At 41.5% G+C, this 15,409-nt stretch overlaps 1 protein-coding gene across 1 annotated transcript in view; it reads right to left on the bottom strand.

Annotated features, from left to right (window-relative positions):
• Nucleotides 1-9,835: 9,835 nt before the first annotated feature.
• LOC119741973 (protein NO VEIN-like) overlaps nt 9,836-15,409 on the bottom strand; it is a 30,125-nt gene continuing 24,551 nt past the window's right edge. Inside the window, exons 24-27 of the mRNA XM_038217945.1 lie at nt 13,437-15,327; nt 12,955-13,101; nt 12,132-12,386; nt 9,836-11,736 (exon numbers count right to left, since the gene is read on the bottom strand). Of these exons, the coding sequence (XP_038073873.1) occupies nt 10,889-11,736; nt 12,132-12,386; nt 12,955-13,101; nt 13,437-15,327 (3,141 nt within the window). The 3' untranslated portion in view covers nt 9,836-10,888. The remainder of the gene's footprint in view (nt 11,737-12,131; nt 12,387-12,954; nt 13,102-13,436; nt 15,328-15,409) is intronic.

Genomic DNA, 15,409 nt, shown 5'->3' with positions numbered 1-15,409 from the left:
GTGTATACCCTGGCATCAAATGCTGGATATGTTGCTGGTACAGCACTTTAAATGGTACTGACTATGAGTCATTGCTGTCATGTGACCAAAATACTGTAGTACAATTGGATGTTGCCATCATGTCATAAATATTTATGAACCGTTTCTCACGCTGGGAAAATCCCATGCATTGTAACAAAAGAAGGGACTTCCCCCTTCCTTTGTGTAAAGCATAAAACGTGTTCATACATGTTTAAAGTTCAGTAAGTTTGTATGTATTTTCAATAATCCAAGTTAGCTTTCTTGTAATGTCAATTGACTGGTGGTCGGTGATTTGTTTCTATACGGGTGCTATTTTATGGGGTCTATGTTGTTTTTCCAAACTACAGCACTGGGTGTATCTAGCCCCGTAAAATGTCTCTCAAATTTTACAAACCAATGTATGCAAAATTCCTGAACAGTTTTGTTTCCTGCCTTTGAAAAGAACCGGCATGATTTCTGCCATCACGCATCTCAAAAGTATCCCACTGCACCACATAATTACGCAAGAGTTTAAATATACAATAAGCAATGCCTTTTTTTTTTTTTTTTTTTAGACTTACGGTACTTACAGAAACTGTTACAAAATTCACATACCCTTGGCAACCTTCCCCTCCACCCGAATTCCTAGCTTCTGCATGGACTCCACACTGACAACAGTCTCACTGATCAGCCAGCATCCCCTGATCATCAGCTGCATCTTTCAATTCACTCGATCAGGCTGCTTTCAGTCACATAAACTTCCCTTCACCATTGGAATCCCCTCAGTCCCCTGACAACGGGCAGAGCATGCTGTCCCAAACGTTGAGTCCCTTCTCCCCCCCCCATCCAATTCTTTTCAGAATCTCACAAACTCACAACAGAGATTTGTCACATGGTGCTATCGTAAATCTGTATCTTATTCTCACAAGATTATCACAAAATACCACTGCATTTAGAAATGACTTCCACAGTATTTTTTTTTTTAAACAACGTATTCTTTGAATTAATCCCTTCACTTCCTTTGCCTTGGTAGACTGGTAATAATTGCACATTCTTTGAATATTAAACATATTATGATCATAACTGACCTAAATTTACTTCTAAAAAACAATTTTTGTACGATTAATGGAACTTTCTTTGGCTTTTTTAATTTTATTTTTTGTATATTAAAATAACAGCTATTCATAGAGATGTTTACTAGTTTACATGAAAAGATGTGTTATGAACATATTGTAGCGGACTTTACCAGGCGGCGTCTGCCGTCGACTAAATAATGGGCTTCGGCCTCCACGACGAACGGTAACCGCAGAGGCCTGAGGGGCGGACTCGTTTTGGGGGGAGTCTACCTCCAGGCGCCTAGGTCTGCACACCACGCACACACGCTCACCACACCGGGTAGACACAGAGAATACTTGCTTTCGTCCGCACGAAGCGCAGCAAGAGCAAGCAGCGGAAAGACGCCCGCGACGCACGTGCAGCGCGCTTATATACGCTGCACGCAGAGCACCAGCGACGCGCATTGCCGCACGGAACGCAGCCCGCGCACCAGCGCTCAGCAGCTACGGAAGCCCAGTGCGCGAAGCAATATTTCGTTACAATATCAACTGCTATTTTGATATAATTTTTTCCACTTGATGTGTGATTAAAAACAAAATGTAGAGCTTTCATTTGGTGAATCTCTGTCCCAATTAAACATTAAATTTTTGTAGATGCAACTGTTTAAAACTTGCGATTTTTTTTGAAAAGCCTTCTTAAATATAACGAAAATAATGCCACCATTAACAAAAATCTTTATATTACAAACCCGTTTTTCCCCTGTTCCTGTATAAAGATATGAAACTTTAACATTAAATAAGAAGAATATCAAAATAAATTCTGTCAAATAGAAATTATTCCTTTTTTTTTTTTTTTACATTTTTACTTGAAATTTTCTGACGATACCATTTATTCTTTTGGGCCGAGAAAACCATGTTGGGCTGAAGTGCCTAGCTGAACCTATGACACAGCACATGGCCGCCATCTGGATTGGAACCCCAAATCCTTCGATCACAAGTCACACATTTTGAACCCACAAGGTGAAACTGAAAGACAAGTGGATCGTGCCAAAAAACAAACAGAACTCAGATCCCAGAAACCACAATTTCATAAATACATTTGTACTACTATCATAGGAATATTTAATTTGATTGTTGTTTAAATTTTCTGTTTTGCTCAGGCAGAGGAAGTACCGTCTCTGATATCAAGCTTTTTGTACAGTGAGCTTGGATGGATTTTCCACATAAAAGCCAGTGGTGTAGGCGGTGTGTTTCATCATTTGGTAACAACATCCTACGAGGCTCTTTAAAGGGAAGATACAACATTTGCAAACATCAAACAACAAAATTATCACGGAATTATGGTGTACTATAATGGACACCTATCTGTCCATCGTGCCTGTGAGTAAAACCATCGTGCCTGTGAGTAAAACATCGTGCCTGTGAGTAAAAACATCGTGCCTGTGAGTAAAAACATCGTGCCTGTGAGTAAAACATCGTGCCTGTGAGTAAAACATCGCGCCTGTCAGTAAAAACATCGTGCCTGTGAGTAAAACATCGCGCCTGTGAGTAAAAACATCGTGCCTGTGAGTAAAAACATCGTGCCTGTGAGTAAACCATCGTGCCTGTGAGTAAAAACATCGTGCCTGTGAGTAAAAACATCGTGCCTGTGAGTAAAACCATCGTGCCTGTGAGTAAAAACATCGTGCCTGTGAGTAAAACATCGTGCCTGTGAGTAAAAACATCGTGCCTGTGAGTAAAACCATCGTACCTGTGAGTAAAAACATCGTGCCTGTGAGCAGGTCCATCGTGCCTGTGAGTAAAGCCGTCGTGCCTATGGGGCGCAATGTGTAAATAAATTATTTAACAAAATTGTTTATATATAATTCATTATTTATTATATAATTCAGTTTTCCGGATAATTATCTGTAAATAATTGTTTGGCCGTTTGCATTATTTATTTGCCACTGCATTATTTATATATAATTTTTTTTGCAACCTAATTATTTACATATAGTTTTGGGCAAACTTGAATTATTTATATATAATTTATTTGCAACATTATTATTTATATATTATTTTACGCACACTTTTTTAATTTATATATAATTGATTTGCAACCTTTTTATTTATATATAATTTTTTGCACACTTTATTTATTTATACATAATTTATTTGGTAGTAGTGGCCTATCCCGTCGAATACGACGATGTAGCTCGGTGTCTAGCTGCACGACGATTCTCGCAATCAGCAATATAGGCGGCAGAGGAAGCAGAGCGGCCAAGATGGACAGCGGATCGCCAACGAGTGCGGTCCTGCACCACGGTCTGCCAGGAGGTGACTGGGATTCGGAAGGTTCGCAGATCACGCTTTAGAACATCCTTGTAACGGAGTTTTGGACGACCACGGGGGCGAGGAGCATGAGCCAGCTCCCCAAAGAAGATGTCCTTCGGCAGTCGACCGTCCTCTTGTCTGCAGACATGACCAGACCAACGAAGGCGGCGAGCTGACAGCAATGTGAACATGTCGTTGACTCCTGTGAGCTCAAGAATGGCAGGGTTTGAGACTCGGTCTTGCCAGGAGATTCCAAGAATTGAACGTAGGCAGCGGAAATGGAACGCGTTCAGTCGACGTTCCTGACGGCGGTAGGTCGGCCATGACTCACTGCAGTAGAGTAGCACACTAAGCACACAGGATACGTAGATGCGGATCTTCAGCTTGATGGAAAGGGCCCGGTTGTCCCAAACACGAGCACGGAGTCGGCCAAAGGTGGTTGCAGCCCTACCTATTCGGGAGTCAAGTTCGGTATCCAGGGAGTTGGTGCTGGTAACTGTAGAACCCAGATACTGAAATTTGTTGACCACGCTCAGAGGTGTGCCATTGATGGTGATCATGGGAGGGGGACCTGGGCCTTGCGATAACACCATTGTCTTGCCAAGGCTGATGATCATGCCAAACTCCGAGCAAGCACTGGCAAATGAGTTGCAGAGATGTTGAAGCTCATCTGCTGAGTGGGCAACAATGGCAGCATCGTCAGCATACAGGAGTTCCCGGATGAGAACATGCCGAATCTTCGTCCTGGCACGGAGACGGGACAGGTCGAAGAAATTCCCGGAGCTGCGTGTGTGAAGTAGGATACCAGATGGTTCGGGAAATGCACGGTGTAGCAGGGCTGAGAAAAAGATCCCAAACAGGGTAGGAGCAAGTACACACCCCTGCTTGACGCCCCGACGAACTTCAAACTTAGCAGATCTTGAGCCATTGAACTGGACTGTGGCGTGCATGTCGTCATGAAAACACATCAGAATAGACAAAAGCTATTATTTATATATAATTTTTTGCACGCTTTAATTATTTATTATATAATTTATTTGGTACCTCATTATTCTCAGACAATACACAAAACCACGCATCCAAACGATGACTTGACTTTTTGGCATAGTTTTTGAGCCGCTATTTTATTTCTCCTTGGTCAATGTTTAACTTGATTAAATGGCAGTGAATACCTTTAACGGAACAATTAAAATTATCTTTCGATTTACTTAAAGTTATTTGCCTAAACATTTTGGCACGCTTGCCATAAAACGGGGCACGCTTGCCCCTCCTTGCCATGCTTGGCATCACTGTGCCCAAAACCTTGGCACGCTTGCCAACCATTCACTAGCCCCACCAGAACAAGTGGGTGCTAGCCAAAGTGTTTTTTTAGTTTTTGTCACACGACTTGAATATATGCAAAAATTACTTAATAAATTGGAAAAGCACCCCGATTTGGTCCACCGCTCGTAGATACGGTTGGCATGCCCCATCAGTACAAATGGGTGCTTGGCGTACTTTTTTACAAAGACTAAACACAACCTGTTAAATGTTTAACATCCAAATTCCAAGTCTTACTTCAGAACTAAATACCCAACTTGTTTATTTAGTTTGAATTGAGGCACTGCCTGTCGCTCCCAGGACCTTACTGCCATTTATAAATTCGTAAAATATGGCGGATGAAGGGGAGGAGGTGGGTTTTTTTTTGATGTAGCGGTCTCAAAAAGCTACGCCGAACTGGCCTTTCTTGCGCGCGTGCATTGCAATGCACGCGCGTGAACTTGATACATTTGTATCAAATTAGCAAAAAAACATCAATCCTTATGCCAAGAACATCGTTTTTGGCTTTAAGCCATCAAGGGGCAGATAACTGCAATTAGGCCAATCGATATGTTTACTTTTGTTTCCTTTTCCTACACCATAGCAACCATCAGCTGATAAAAGAAAGTGTAGGACTCAACTGTGCGTTTGTGGAGAACAATGTATTTTATCTTTCAGTGATAAAATGTATTATTTATATATATTTTTTTGCACTGCACTGCGGGATAGATCATGATGGCCATCGTAGCTAGCTAGTGCGAGCGTTGTGCATAGCTACTTTCTCCGTAATTTTTAAGAATCGTTGACTTGAAATACGCTAGTTTACATTAATTGAGACAAGGGTTTACAACATTTGAGAGTCATTTCCAATAGCTTTCGGGGCGCAAATTACAAAAATTCAGACCCACCCAAAATACACAATACTGCATGTTTTCTATAGCAAGTGCGGTGTGCAATGTGATATGACTATTTAAAACATAGGCGTGTCCTAGTAAAGGTAATTTGCATGCGAGTTTCATTATTTAGCTCAAAAAAACATTATATAATATAAAATGGTTTTGCTGTAGGCCTAGTCTTGTTCCCTTGTTTGCTGAAAACCATTATTTATAGATCATAGCCTCGTTCGCCTTGGACCGAACCAATTATTTATAAATAATGTGTGTGGCGCACAATTATATAATAAATAATGAATTATATAATAAATACTGATTTATATAACAAATAATGAATTATATAACAAATAATGAATCATATAATAAATAATGAATTATTTAATAAATAATGAATTATATAATAAATAATGCATTATATAATAAATAATGCATTATATAATAAATAATGCATTAAATAATTAATAATGAATTATATATAAATAATGAATTATATATAAGTAATGAATTATAAAATAATTAATGGATTATATAAGAAATAATAAATTATATAATAAATAATTAAAGTGTGCAAAAATTATATATAAATAATGAGGTACCAAATAAATTATATAATAAAAATTAAAGTGTGCAAAAAATTATATATAAATAAAAAGGTTGCAAATAAATTATGTATAAATAAAAAAGTGTGCAAAAATTATATATAAATAATAAGTTTGCAAATAAATTATATATAAATAATTCTAGTTTGCCCTCAACTATATGTAAATAATTAGAATGCAAAAAAATTATATATAAATAATGCGGTGGCAAATAAATGTATTTACATATAATGCAAACGGCCAAACAATTATTTACATATAATTATCCGAAAAACTGAATTATATAATAAATAATGAATTATATATAAACAATTTTGTTAAATAATTTATTTACACAATGCGCCCCATAGGCACGACGGTTTTACTCACAGGCACGATGGACCTGCTCACAGGCACGATGTTTTTACTCACAGGTACGATGGTTTTACTCACAGGCACGATGTTTTTACTCACAGGCACGATGTTTTTACCCACAGGCACGATGGTTTAACTCACAGGCACGATGTTTTTACTCACAGGCACAATGTTTTTACTCACAGGCACGATGTTTTTACTCACAGGCACGATGTTTTTACTCACAGGCGCGATGTTTTTACTCACAGGCACGATGTTTTTACTGACAGGCGCGATGTTTTACTCACAGGCACGATGTTTTTACTCACAGGCACGATGTTTTACTCACAGGCACGATGGACCTGCTCACAGGCACGATGTTTTTACTCACAGACGCGATGTTTTACTCACAGGCACGATGTTTTTACTCACAGGCGCGATGTTTTACTCACAGGCACGATGTTTTTACTCACAGGCGCGATGTTTTACTCACAGGCACGATGTTTTTACTCACAGGCGCGATGTTTTACTCACAGGCACGATGGACCTGCTCACAGGCACGATGTTTTTACTCACAGGCGCGATGTTTTACTCACAGGCACGATGTTTTTACTCACAGGCGCGATGTTTTTACTCACAGGCACGATGTTTTACTCACAGGCACGATGGTTTTACTCACAGGCACGATGGACAGATAGGTGTCCTTTATAGTACACCATACGGAATAACTTACTGGATTGTTAGGGAATGAAAGTCTAAAGGGCAGATTTGGGGGGGGGGGGGGACAGGGCCATGCCTCCCCGGCCCCCTCTCACAAAAAGGCAGCAATGTACACCACCATCTTTTCACCAAAATTGGTTAAAGTGGTCAGAAATTGCCTAATATCGCTCCACAGAGCATCTAAAACCTTTTTTTTCCGGGGCCCTTAGGTGGGTCCGAACCCCATGCCGTGAATTTGTGGACCCACTTTTTGGGTGACAAATTTTTTTGGCACCCCCCCCCCCCCCAAAAAAAATTGTGTTCTGGATTCGTCACTGCAAATGGTTGATTTTCTTGGTTTTTTCCATTATCTACTAGCCGAAAATGTGAAACATGTCAGTTTGACAATATTTGCTAAACAATACTAGTCATGTAACTTCATTTATTTCTGAAAATTGCAGCAAAAGCAAATGTTGTACATTCCCTTCAAGCATCTGACACACACTACATGTTTCTTGGTTGGGGCAATTATAATTTTCAAGGGAGGAAACACCTGGGGCACTTGAAATGTAGGGGGAGAGGCATATGCCTCATCAGCCCTTGTATTTCTACTCATCTACACATCACAGGTACATGAAGAGTTTGACTTCTTTCCTGTCCATCCTGAGGGCGAGCTTTTGCAGACGACACAGCCTCACCCCACTGTTGTTCCCAGCACTGAACACTGCCCGGTACAGGTGGAAGGCCTGACCCATCTCCAGAGCGAAGGGCACCTGCCTGGGCGATATCTCCACAACCTGCTTCTGGTCCATGATTGTTGACTTCACCTCCACGTAGATGTTCTGGGTGCCGTGGCTGATGACGATGTCATACGGCTCCCCTGTCTCATCCTGCCGGTTGATCCACCTGACTGTCACCTCCGCAGCTTCTGGTGACATACTCTGAGCCTGTTGGCGCAGGTAGAGGTACACCAGCTGCTCTCCCCAGCGTGCGATATCTGTTGTGTCTGGGTTGTCTCCGAGAGGTAGGCTGAGACCTTCCAGGCTTTCCAGAAGGGCTGGACCAGGAGCAAAATCTTCAAACTCCACCTCAATGGCCTCGCCCTCGGCATGAGGCGGTGAGAAGAATTTCTTGACGCTGCCGGTGGAGGAGGTAGGGCTGCTGAACACTGGACTTGGGTCGGACTGTGAAACTCTTCGTTGACCCTCTCTGGTGCTGGAATGCCTTCCTCGGTATCATTTCCATTGCCATTATCATCTTTCTCCTCTCCTGATTCCTCGGATGTAGTATCCCAGGAATCCTCCTGTACTTTACTTGTACTTTAGTGCATGAAAAGATTCACTGTGTCATAATACTTAACAAATCTTCTCATATGAGCTTACAGTTAATGTATAATAAAAAAAAACCGCCCAAACTTCTGGCTGAGGCATGCACACACAAAAACCTTTCTGTGTTTCCTTGTAGTTTATTTTTTCTGCTATATAAATCGCACATACCGGTACCCATATCATATTTTAAATCATAATCTAGAACCTCTATTCCAAATAGATTATATTCGCTAATAAATTATAAATTGCACCTAATGATTACACTAGAGTGGATATATGTTATAAGCAATTCCATTTTGTACCTCCTTTTTTTTTTTTAAAGATTCGGTATTATTATAATTGTATCACAAAAGACAGCTGCATTACATTTGTTTTAAAATAACTTCCATAAAATCCCTAGTACTTTTAGAAGGCATTACTGTTAGCCGATTCATATTGACTTTCTAGTCTAGCTCAAAGTTCTAACATTTTTTAATATTACACATAACACTTTCTTTGGCTTTCCCTTTTTGTTTTTAAGGTAATGAAAATCATTTGCAAAAATGAGTTTCTGCCGATTCAAGGAACAACAATCGACCTTTTTGTCGCCAACCCGTGGTTGTCAACATCTATGTTGCCAACCACGGGTTGCCAAACTATGGAAGGCCCACACTGCAAAAAAATTAAGAACTGGTATTATTGGTTACCCAAATATTATTTGAATTGTGAATACAAAATAATCAACAAATGCAACAAAATACTTCATAAACATGCCTTTTTCTTCAAATGAGGCGTTATGATGAGGACTTTTTGGGGAAATATGTGATCTCCACATTGTCTTCTCTTTACTGGGACCCATGGGAGATCAGTGGATTGCACTGAATGGGTTACTCAGTTAAAATAAGAAATACATAAATAAAATGTTGCCAACCACAGCTTCAATTTATGCGCTTATAGCAGCCCATACAAAATGGCGCTCAATGTTTTCAAACAATAGAAAGGTCTATACAATCAATCTGAAGCAAGTTATTAAACAAATAACCTGTCAAAACTTTAGCTCAAAAAAATATACTTTTTGAAAAAAAACTGTGAAAATATATCTTCATATTTTCATGACGCAAAGCATAGATTATTAGATTTCCGTTGAAAGAACAATGGTTTGGTCCTAATCATTGCCAGGAAATGAGGGCAAAAACTCCTCTTTAAAAAAAAGGACAGCATACTTGGTTTAATGATTATACAGGATACTTGATCTATTACACCAGCAATCAATGAGGTATTTCATGATATTTTGATAGTTTTGAATGTTTGCAAATGGTGTCTATTACCTTTCAAGCTATTTATAGACGTTTACCAATTTATATGGAAAAGTATATGTATGTTACCAATGAAAATATTACATGCCGTTTTATTTATGAATTAAACTTCATTATTTTTAGTATTTGATACTTGATTGAAAATACAATGAAAAAATATAAAATTGTAAGTCCTGGACTAAAATAATGAGCATATTCCGTTACTAGATTCCACTGTTTCAAACTTATGACATGGACAAGCGGTCTTTAGAACACCATGCCAAAACTAAACATAAGCTTTCAACTACAAACCCATTTTTTATCTACCAACGACTTTCTTGTATAAAAATATGAAAATACACATCAAATAAGCCAAATAACATTTAGTGATGGTACGCATTTATTCTCCAGGGTGGAGAGAACCACTCGAGGCTGAAGTGCCTAGGCACAGTATAGTACCAGGGCACAGTATTATAATGGCCAGTTGGATTTGAACCCCGGACCCTCCAATCACAAGTCGCAAACTTTAACCCATAAGACCTGTACACTATTGAAAGACCTCTGGTGGTACCCCCCCCCCAAAAAAATGGAAAAACTGATCCTTCAAACCACCATTTCATAAATACATTTCTACTACTAACATTGGAATGTCTTAATTGATTGCAATTATTTGGGAGCTGTTTCAAATTTATGTTTTGCTCAGGCAGAGCAAATAATACATAGTTTCTCTGATAACAATAATTTTGTGATGCTTATGTGTCCCCTACATGTTTGTGTCTGTACCACGGTAACTTGCATTTGAGAAAGGTCTCGCTAAAGACTGAAACGTTAGACCAGCTTCATGTCAATCCAGTCAGTAAGCAGTTTGCAGCAGTTTAGTTCGTTATTAATTTGTAATGAGGGTAGATGGAGTGGCCACATAATGGCCTGGAGTGTATTCTGGATTTTTCTATCGAGGAACATTTGACCATCTGATCGAAGACCACATTTTGTCTTGGTTGGCTGGGGCAATTTGACTTTTTCAGGGGAGAGGCACCTGGGCACTAGACATTTAGAGGGAATGAGCCCCCTCCCCCACTTTTGTATGTCTGCTCATCACAGGTACATGAAGAGTTTGACTTCTTTCCTGTCCATCCTGAGGGCTAGGTTTTGCAGACGACACAGCCTCACCCCACTGTTGTTCCCGGCACTAAACACCCGGTACAGGTGGAAGGCCTGACCCATCTCCAGAGCAAAGGCCACCTCCCTGGGTGATATCTCCACAACCTGCTTCTGGTCCCTGATTGTTGACTTCACCTCCACGTAGATGTTCTGGGTGCCGTGGCTGATGACGATGTCATACGGCTCCCCTGTCTCATCCTGCTGGTTGATCCACCTGACTGTAACCTCTGACGCTTCTAGTGACATACTCTGAGCCTGTTGTCGCAGGTAGAGATACACCAGCTGCTCTCCCCAGCGTGCGATATCCGACGTGTCTGGGTTGTCTCCGAGAGGTAGGCTGAGACCTTCCAGGCTTTCCACAAGGGCTGGACCAGGAGCAAGATCTTCAAATTCCACCTCAATGGCCTCGCCCTCGGCATGAGGCGGTAAGAAGAATTTCTTGACGCTGCCGGTGGAGGGAGGAGGTAGGGCTGCTGAACGCTGGACTTGGGGCGGACTGTGAAACTCTTCGTTGACCCTCTCTGGTGCTGGAATGCCTTCCTCAGTATCATTTCCATTGCAATTATCATCTTTCTCCTCTCCTGATTCCTCGGATGCACTCTTCCAGGAATCCTCCTCTGTTGAACCGAGCTCCTCCACGTTTTTAGCTAACTGTGTGGGATTACTTGGGGATTCATTAGGAGACAATGCTTCCTGCTGTGCCTGGGCAGGTCTGGGCTGTACTGGGCCTCCTGCATATGGTTGGTGAAGGTGAGGGGGACCAATGCCTTCTCTGCTTCCACCTGAACAAAATAATAATTGCACTGTCAATTACAGGTGTTTAATATGCCATTTACTCATATTCTATATTAAAGTTTTAACAAACTGCATTAATCTGATTATTGGAAGATTCCGAACAGACATGAACTGAACTGTAGAGATTACAAATGTGGAAACTACAAAATGTTCATCCTTCAAGAACATCTTTAGCCACAGAGAGTTGTAATAGAGTCAATAAAAAGTCAATCACAAGTCAAATTGAAAGCCGGGTCACAAGAAAAAGGAATGAACAAAGACTCGATTGGCGAATGCTAACATCTCCAAAAACCCTCTAACATCTCCAACTATCTACTTCTTATTTCAACTGTAAAATCCAAGTATCAGAAATTGTTTTCACATCAGTAAAACACCGTCCTACCTTGTCCAACTACCTGTCCTGGATAGGGTACCTCCCCTCCTCCAATGGCTCCTGAGGTCCGCACTACAACAAGGTCATCTTGGCTCCTCTGGTAGTGCGGCATCCCTTGAGTAATTGCAGTGCCTTCATGTGACATGCCTTCACTAGGTTGCGGAGGACCCAGTGGAAAGGGGGCAGCTTGATGAGCACCAATTAATGGCTGGGGTGGAGGCCACATCTTAAGGACAGCTTCTTCATTCTTGGGCTGGCCACCAGCTGGAACAATCAAGCAAACATTTTCATTAAAACAATGGACATGCATGTCTGCCTCAGTGAAACACCACTATACTATAAAACGCAAGGCATGTGTATGTGTGTAGGTGTTCATGAGCTGATCACTCACAAGTTTATAGTTCACGAGTTGATCACCCTAAAAGTAGGCGATTGCCAGCGAAGTGGGTAACTTACAATGTACCTATGAAGCAGGCAACAGGCGGCGAAGCAGCCTGACCCACATAAAGGGCGAGGTGAAGCCTTGTACTACATAATAAAACTTTCAATTACAAGAAATATAAAATTAAGGGAAAAAAGGTAGTCTGAAGTCCCTATTGCACTGAAATTTTAATTAAACAGGACTGCATGTAATAATGGCTGAAACACATTAACATCACCACTATGTACAAAAGTGTGTACCTCAAACAATGCCCAATAGTGTTAATGTGCAATCTTTTACCTGGCCTCCCATCAATGAGCTATTTCTCTTAAGTTCTACAACAGCCTTTTGCTAAACAGTTTGAAATGACTCATTAGTGACGCCATTAATCCTAGGGTATTCGGCGCTTACCTTTTGTTGATTTTTGTGGGCCATAGGTCCCTGACCGAGGTGGCCAGCTGTGGATAGCTGAATCGTCATCACCCTCAAGCAGTGAACTGGCTGACGGCTGTGGCATAGTGGGTTCAGTCAGTGGCTTGACTTTGGTCGGTTTGACAACTGAAGAATTCAAAAAAATATTGAGAGATTATTTGTTGCGTGATCAGGCGATGAGTAAAATTGTACTTAACTCTAACTTTGCAGAACTTATCCTGCTAAAATAGTGTAGTTGTTAGGTTTTATATGCATAAAAATCCTTGTGCCAAGCTTTTAGACTACTTTTTCTTCAATGACAAACCTTTTTTTCACTTTAAACCTCAACACAAAACTCAGCCATGCTAAATTTACAACAAAAAACCCCAAAATCCACAAGATGCATCCAGGATAGGACATAAGACTGCTGCTCCCAAAAAAGTAACATTCTTAGGTTAAGTCAAGAGAAGACATCAACTGACCAACTTCCTCTGGGATGAATGGTTTGGGTACCTCCCATGGTTCATTATCGTCCTCTAGAGGGAAGGTCAGCCCTAAGGCCTTGCAAATGCCCTCATTGATTCCTTTCTCTCCGGATTCTTCCCGCTTGGACCCCATCTCCAGGAGCAGACTGCCGATGAAACTGAACAATGCTTCTTGGACCTCAGTGCTCTCGCAGCTGAAGAGTTTGGCCACCTCTCGCCTTACATTGCTGTTCTGTCGCAGATTCTTGGAGATGCCTGTCACTATGTAGAACTCTGTCAGCTCCTGGAGTCCACACTCAACGCTCTGCTCTGCAAACACACTGGGGTCATGTGTGAAACGGTAGACCTTGTCAATCTTTTGGGCTGACATGAAGCGCATGACTTTCAACTTGGCAGCGATGTTTACCTCTGTTGTAAGTTTCTCGTAGGTGGATTTAAACTCCTTTTTGACACTGCGCTGCATGCTCATGTAGAGCTGGATGTAGGGGCAGACATCATGGAGGAAAAGCTGAAGTTGGAGAGATGGCTTTGTGAGTTCGCTGATGAATTCTTCTTTGATGCAGTCCAACAGCATCTCGATACCACATGCCTTGAGGAAAACATCCACATATTGTTGGCCCACTGATCCAGACAAACCTTCAACAACTTGGCCAAGACGATTCCGATCTCCAAAATTCAACAGATGCACCCCCTTCTTGTCCAAGAAGAGCTTCTGGATGTCCGAAGAACGGCTGCCACAGATCAGGGGCTTCTCCTTCGCCGTCACCCACTTGTTGCCCAAAGTGGGAAAGATAGCTTGCCCCTCAAGGATGCTTTTCAAGAACTGGACAGAACTCGACTCAAATTCTGGTTCCTGCTGCACCGATCCAGCTGCATGTTGATCCAAATACTGGCTATGTCCAGTTGAGCTTAACGCAGAGCACTTTCGCCCAAGCATGCTGTAGAGCACCAAGACTTCTTCCTTGATGCGACCATTGTCTGGAAGTGAAATATCCCCAGCGCAATGCACCAGGACCTGGGCATATTCTTTGATGGTCGGCATTTTGTCAATATTGATCTGTCTCAGAAAGAAGTCCTCCATGTTTTGGGGGTAAAGTGTACACAGCTCAGCACGGTTGGACAAGTTGGCATACTTCCGTAAGAGACTTGAAGGATCCCACCAGTAAACCAGAGACTTGTGGACAAAGTGGCCAGGAACAGGGAACTCGTATAAGGCCTTCTGATGAGGGACAAACACAACTCTCTGATCACTGAATAATTCTTTGAGCTCCTGGGGACGGCAGTTCTGCTCCAAGTAATGGTACACCCTGATGATGTGACCCAAGGAGGTGCAGAAGGGGGTTTCGGATGTAAGATCTGGAGACTGGCCCTCATCACCACACCAACACTTCAGCTTTGAAATCATGAAGTTGACATCAACTACTCCAAGGGAATTCAATCCAATGAATTGTAGCATGGGGCCTCCATCCCCTTGGACAGGGGCATCCAAGTATGGAACATGATCACAAAGGAGTTCCCTGGCTCTACCTGAACTGATGAAGACGTCATTAGGCCTTCGAAACACCTCCTGACCTGCATTGTCCTCTCTGATCGGAGTTGAAGGCAGCCAAGGGCTTGTCTTCAGGTGGATTGCAAAGCTGGACTCAGTGCTAGCAAGTTTTGTCCCAGACTGATCAAACACTTCAGCCCCCATGGAAGCAGGATAGTATCTGCTCCATTCGTGGTTGAGAATCTCAAGAAGGCACCGTCGCTGACTTTGTATGGTAGACATTTCCAGATTGGCTTGGACCAACTCTTCAAACTCTTTGCAGGCATTATCATGGATTTTGTAGACACCATCTGCTGGTTTCTCCCAGAATTGGCCAAGATCTGCCCAGGGTGTCACATCCTGAAAAACACATTTTTGGGGGGATTAACTTATTATTTTTGTATCCATTTTGTAATAAAATCTGAAAATACAACATAAGAGA

Source organism: Patiria miniata, unplaced genomic scaffold (genome assembly GCF_015706575.1).
Source record: "Patiria miniata isolate m_02_andy unplaced genomic scaffold, ASM1570657v1 HiC_scaffold_5, whole genome shotgun sequence".
Classification (NCBI taxonomy): Eukaryota; Metazoa; Echinodermata; class Asteroidea; order Valvatida; family Asterinidae; genus Patiria; species Patiria miniata.
This window is presented reverse-complemented; position numbering and strand designations above follow the sequence as displayed.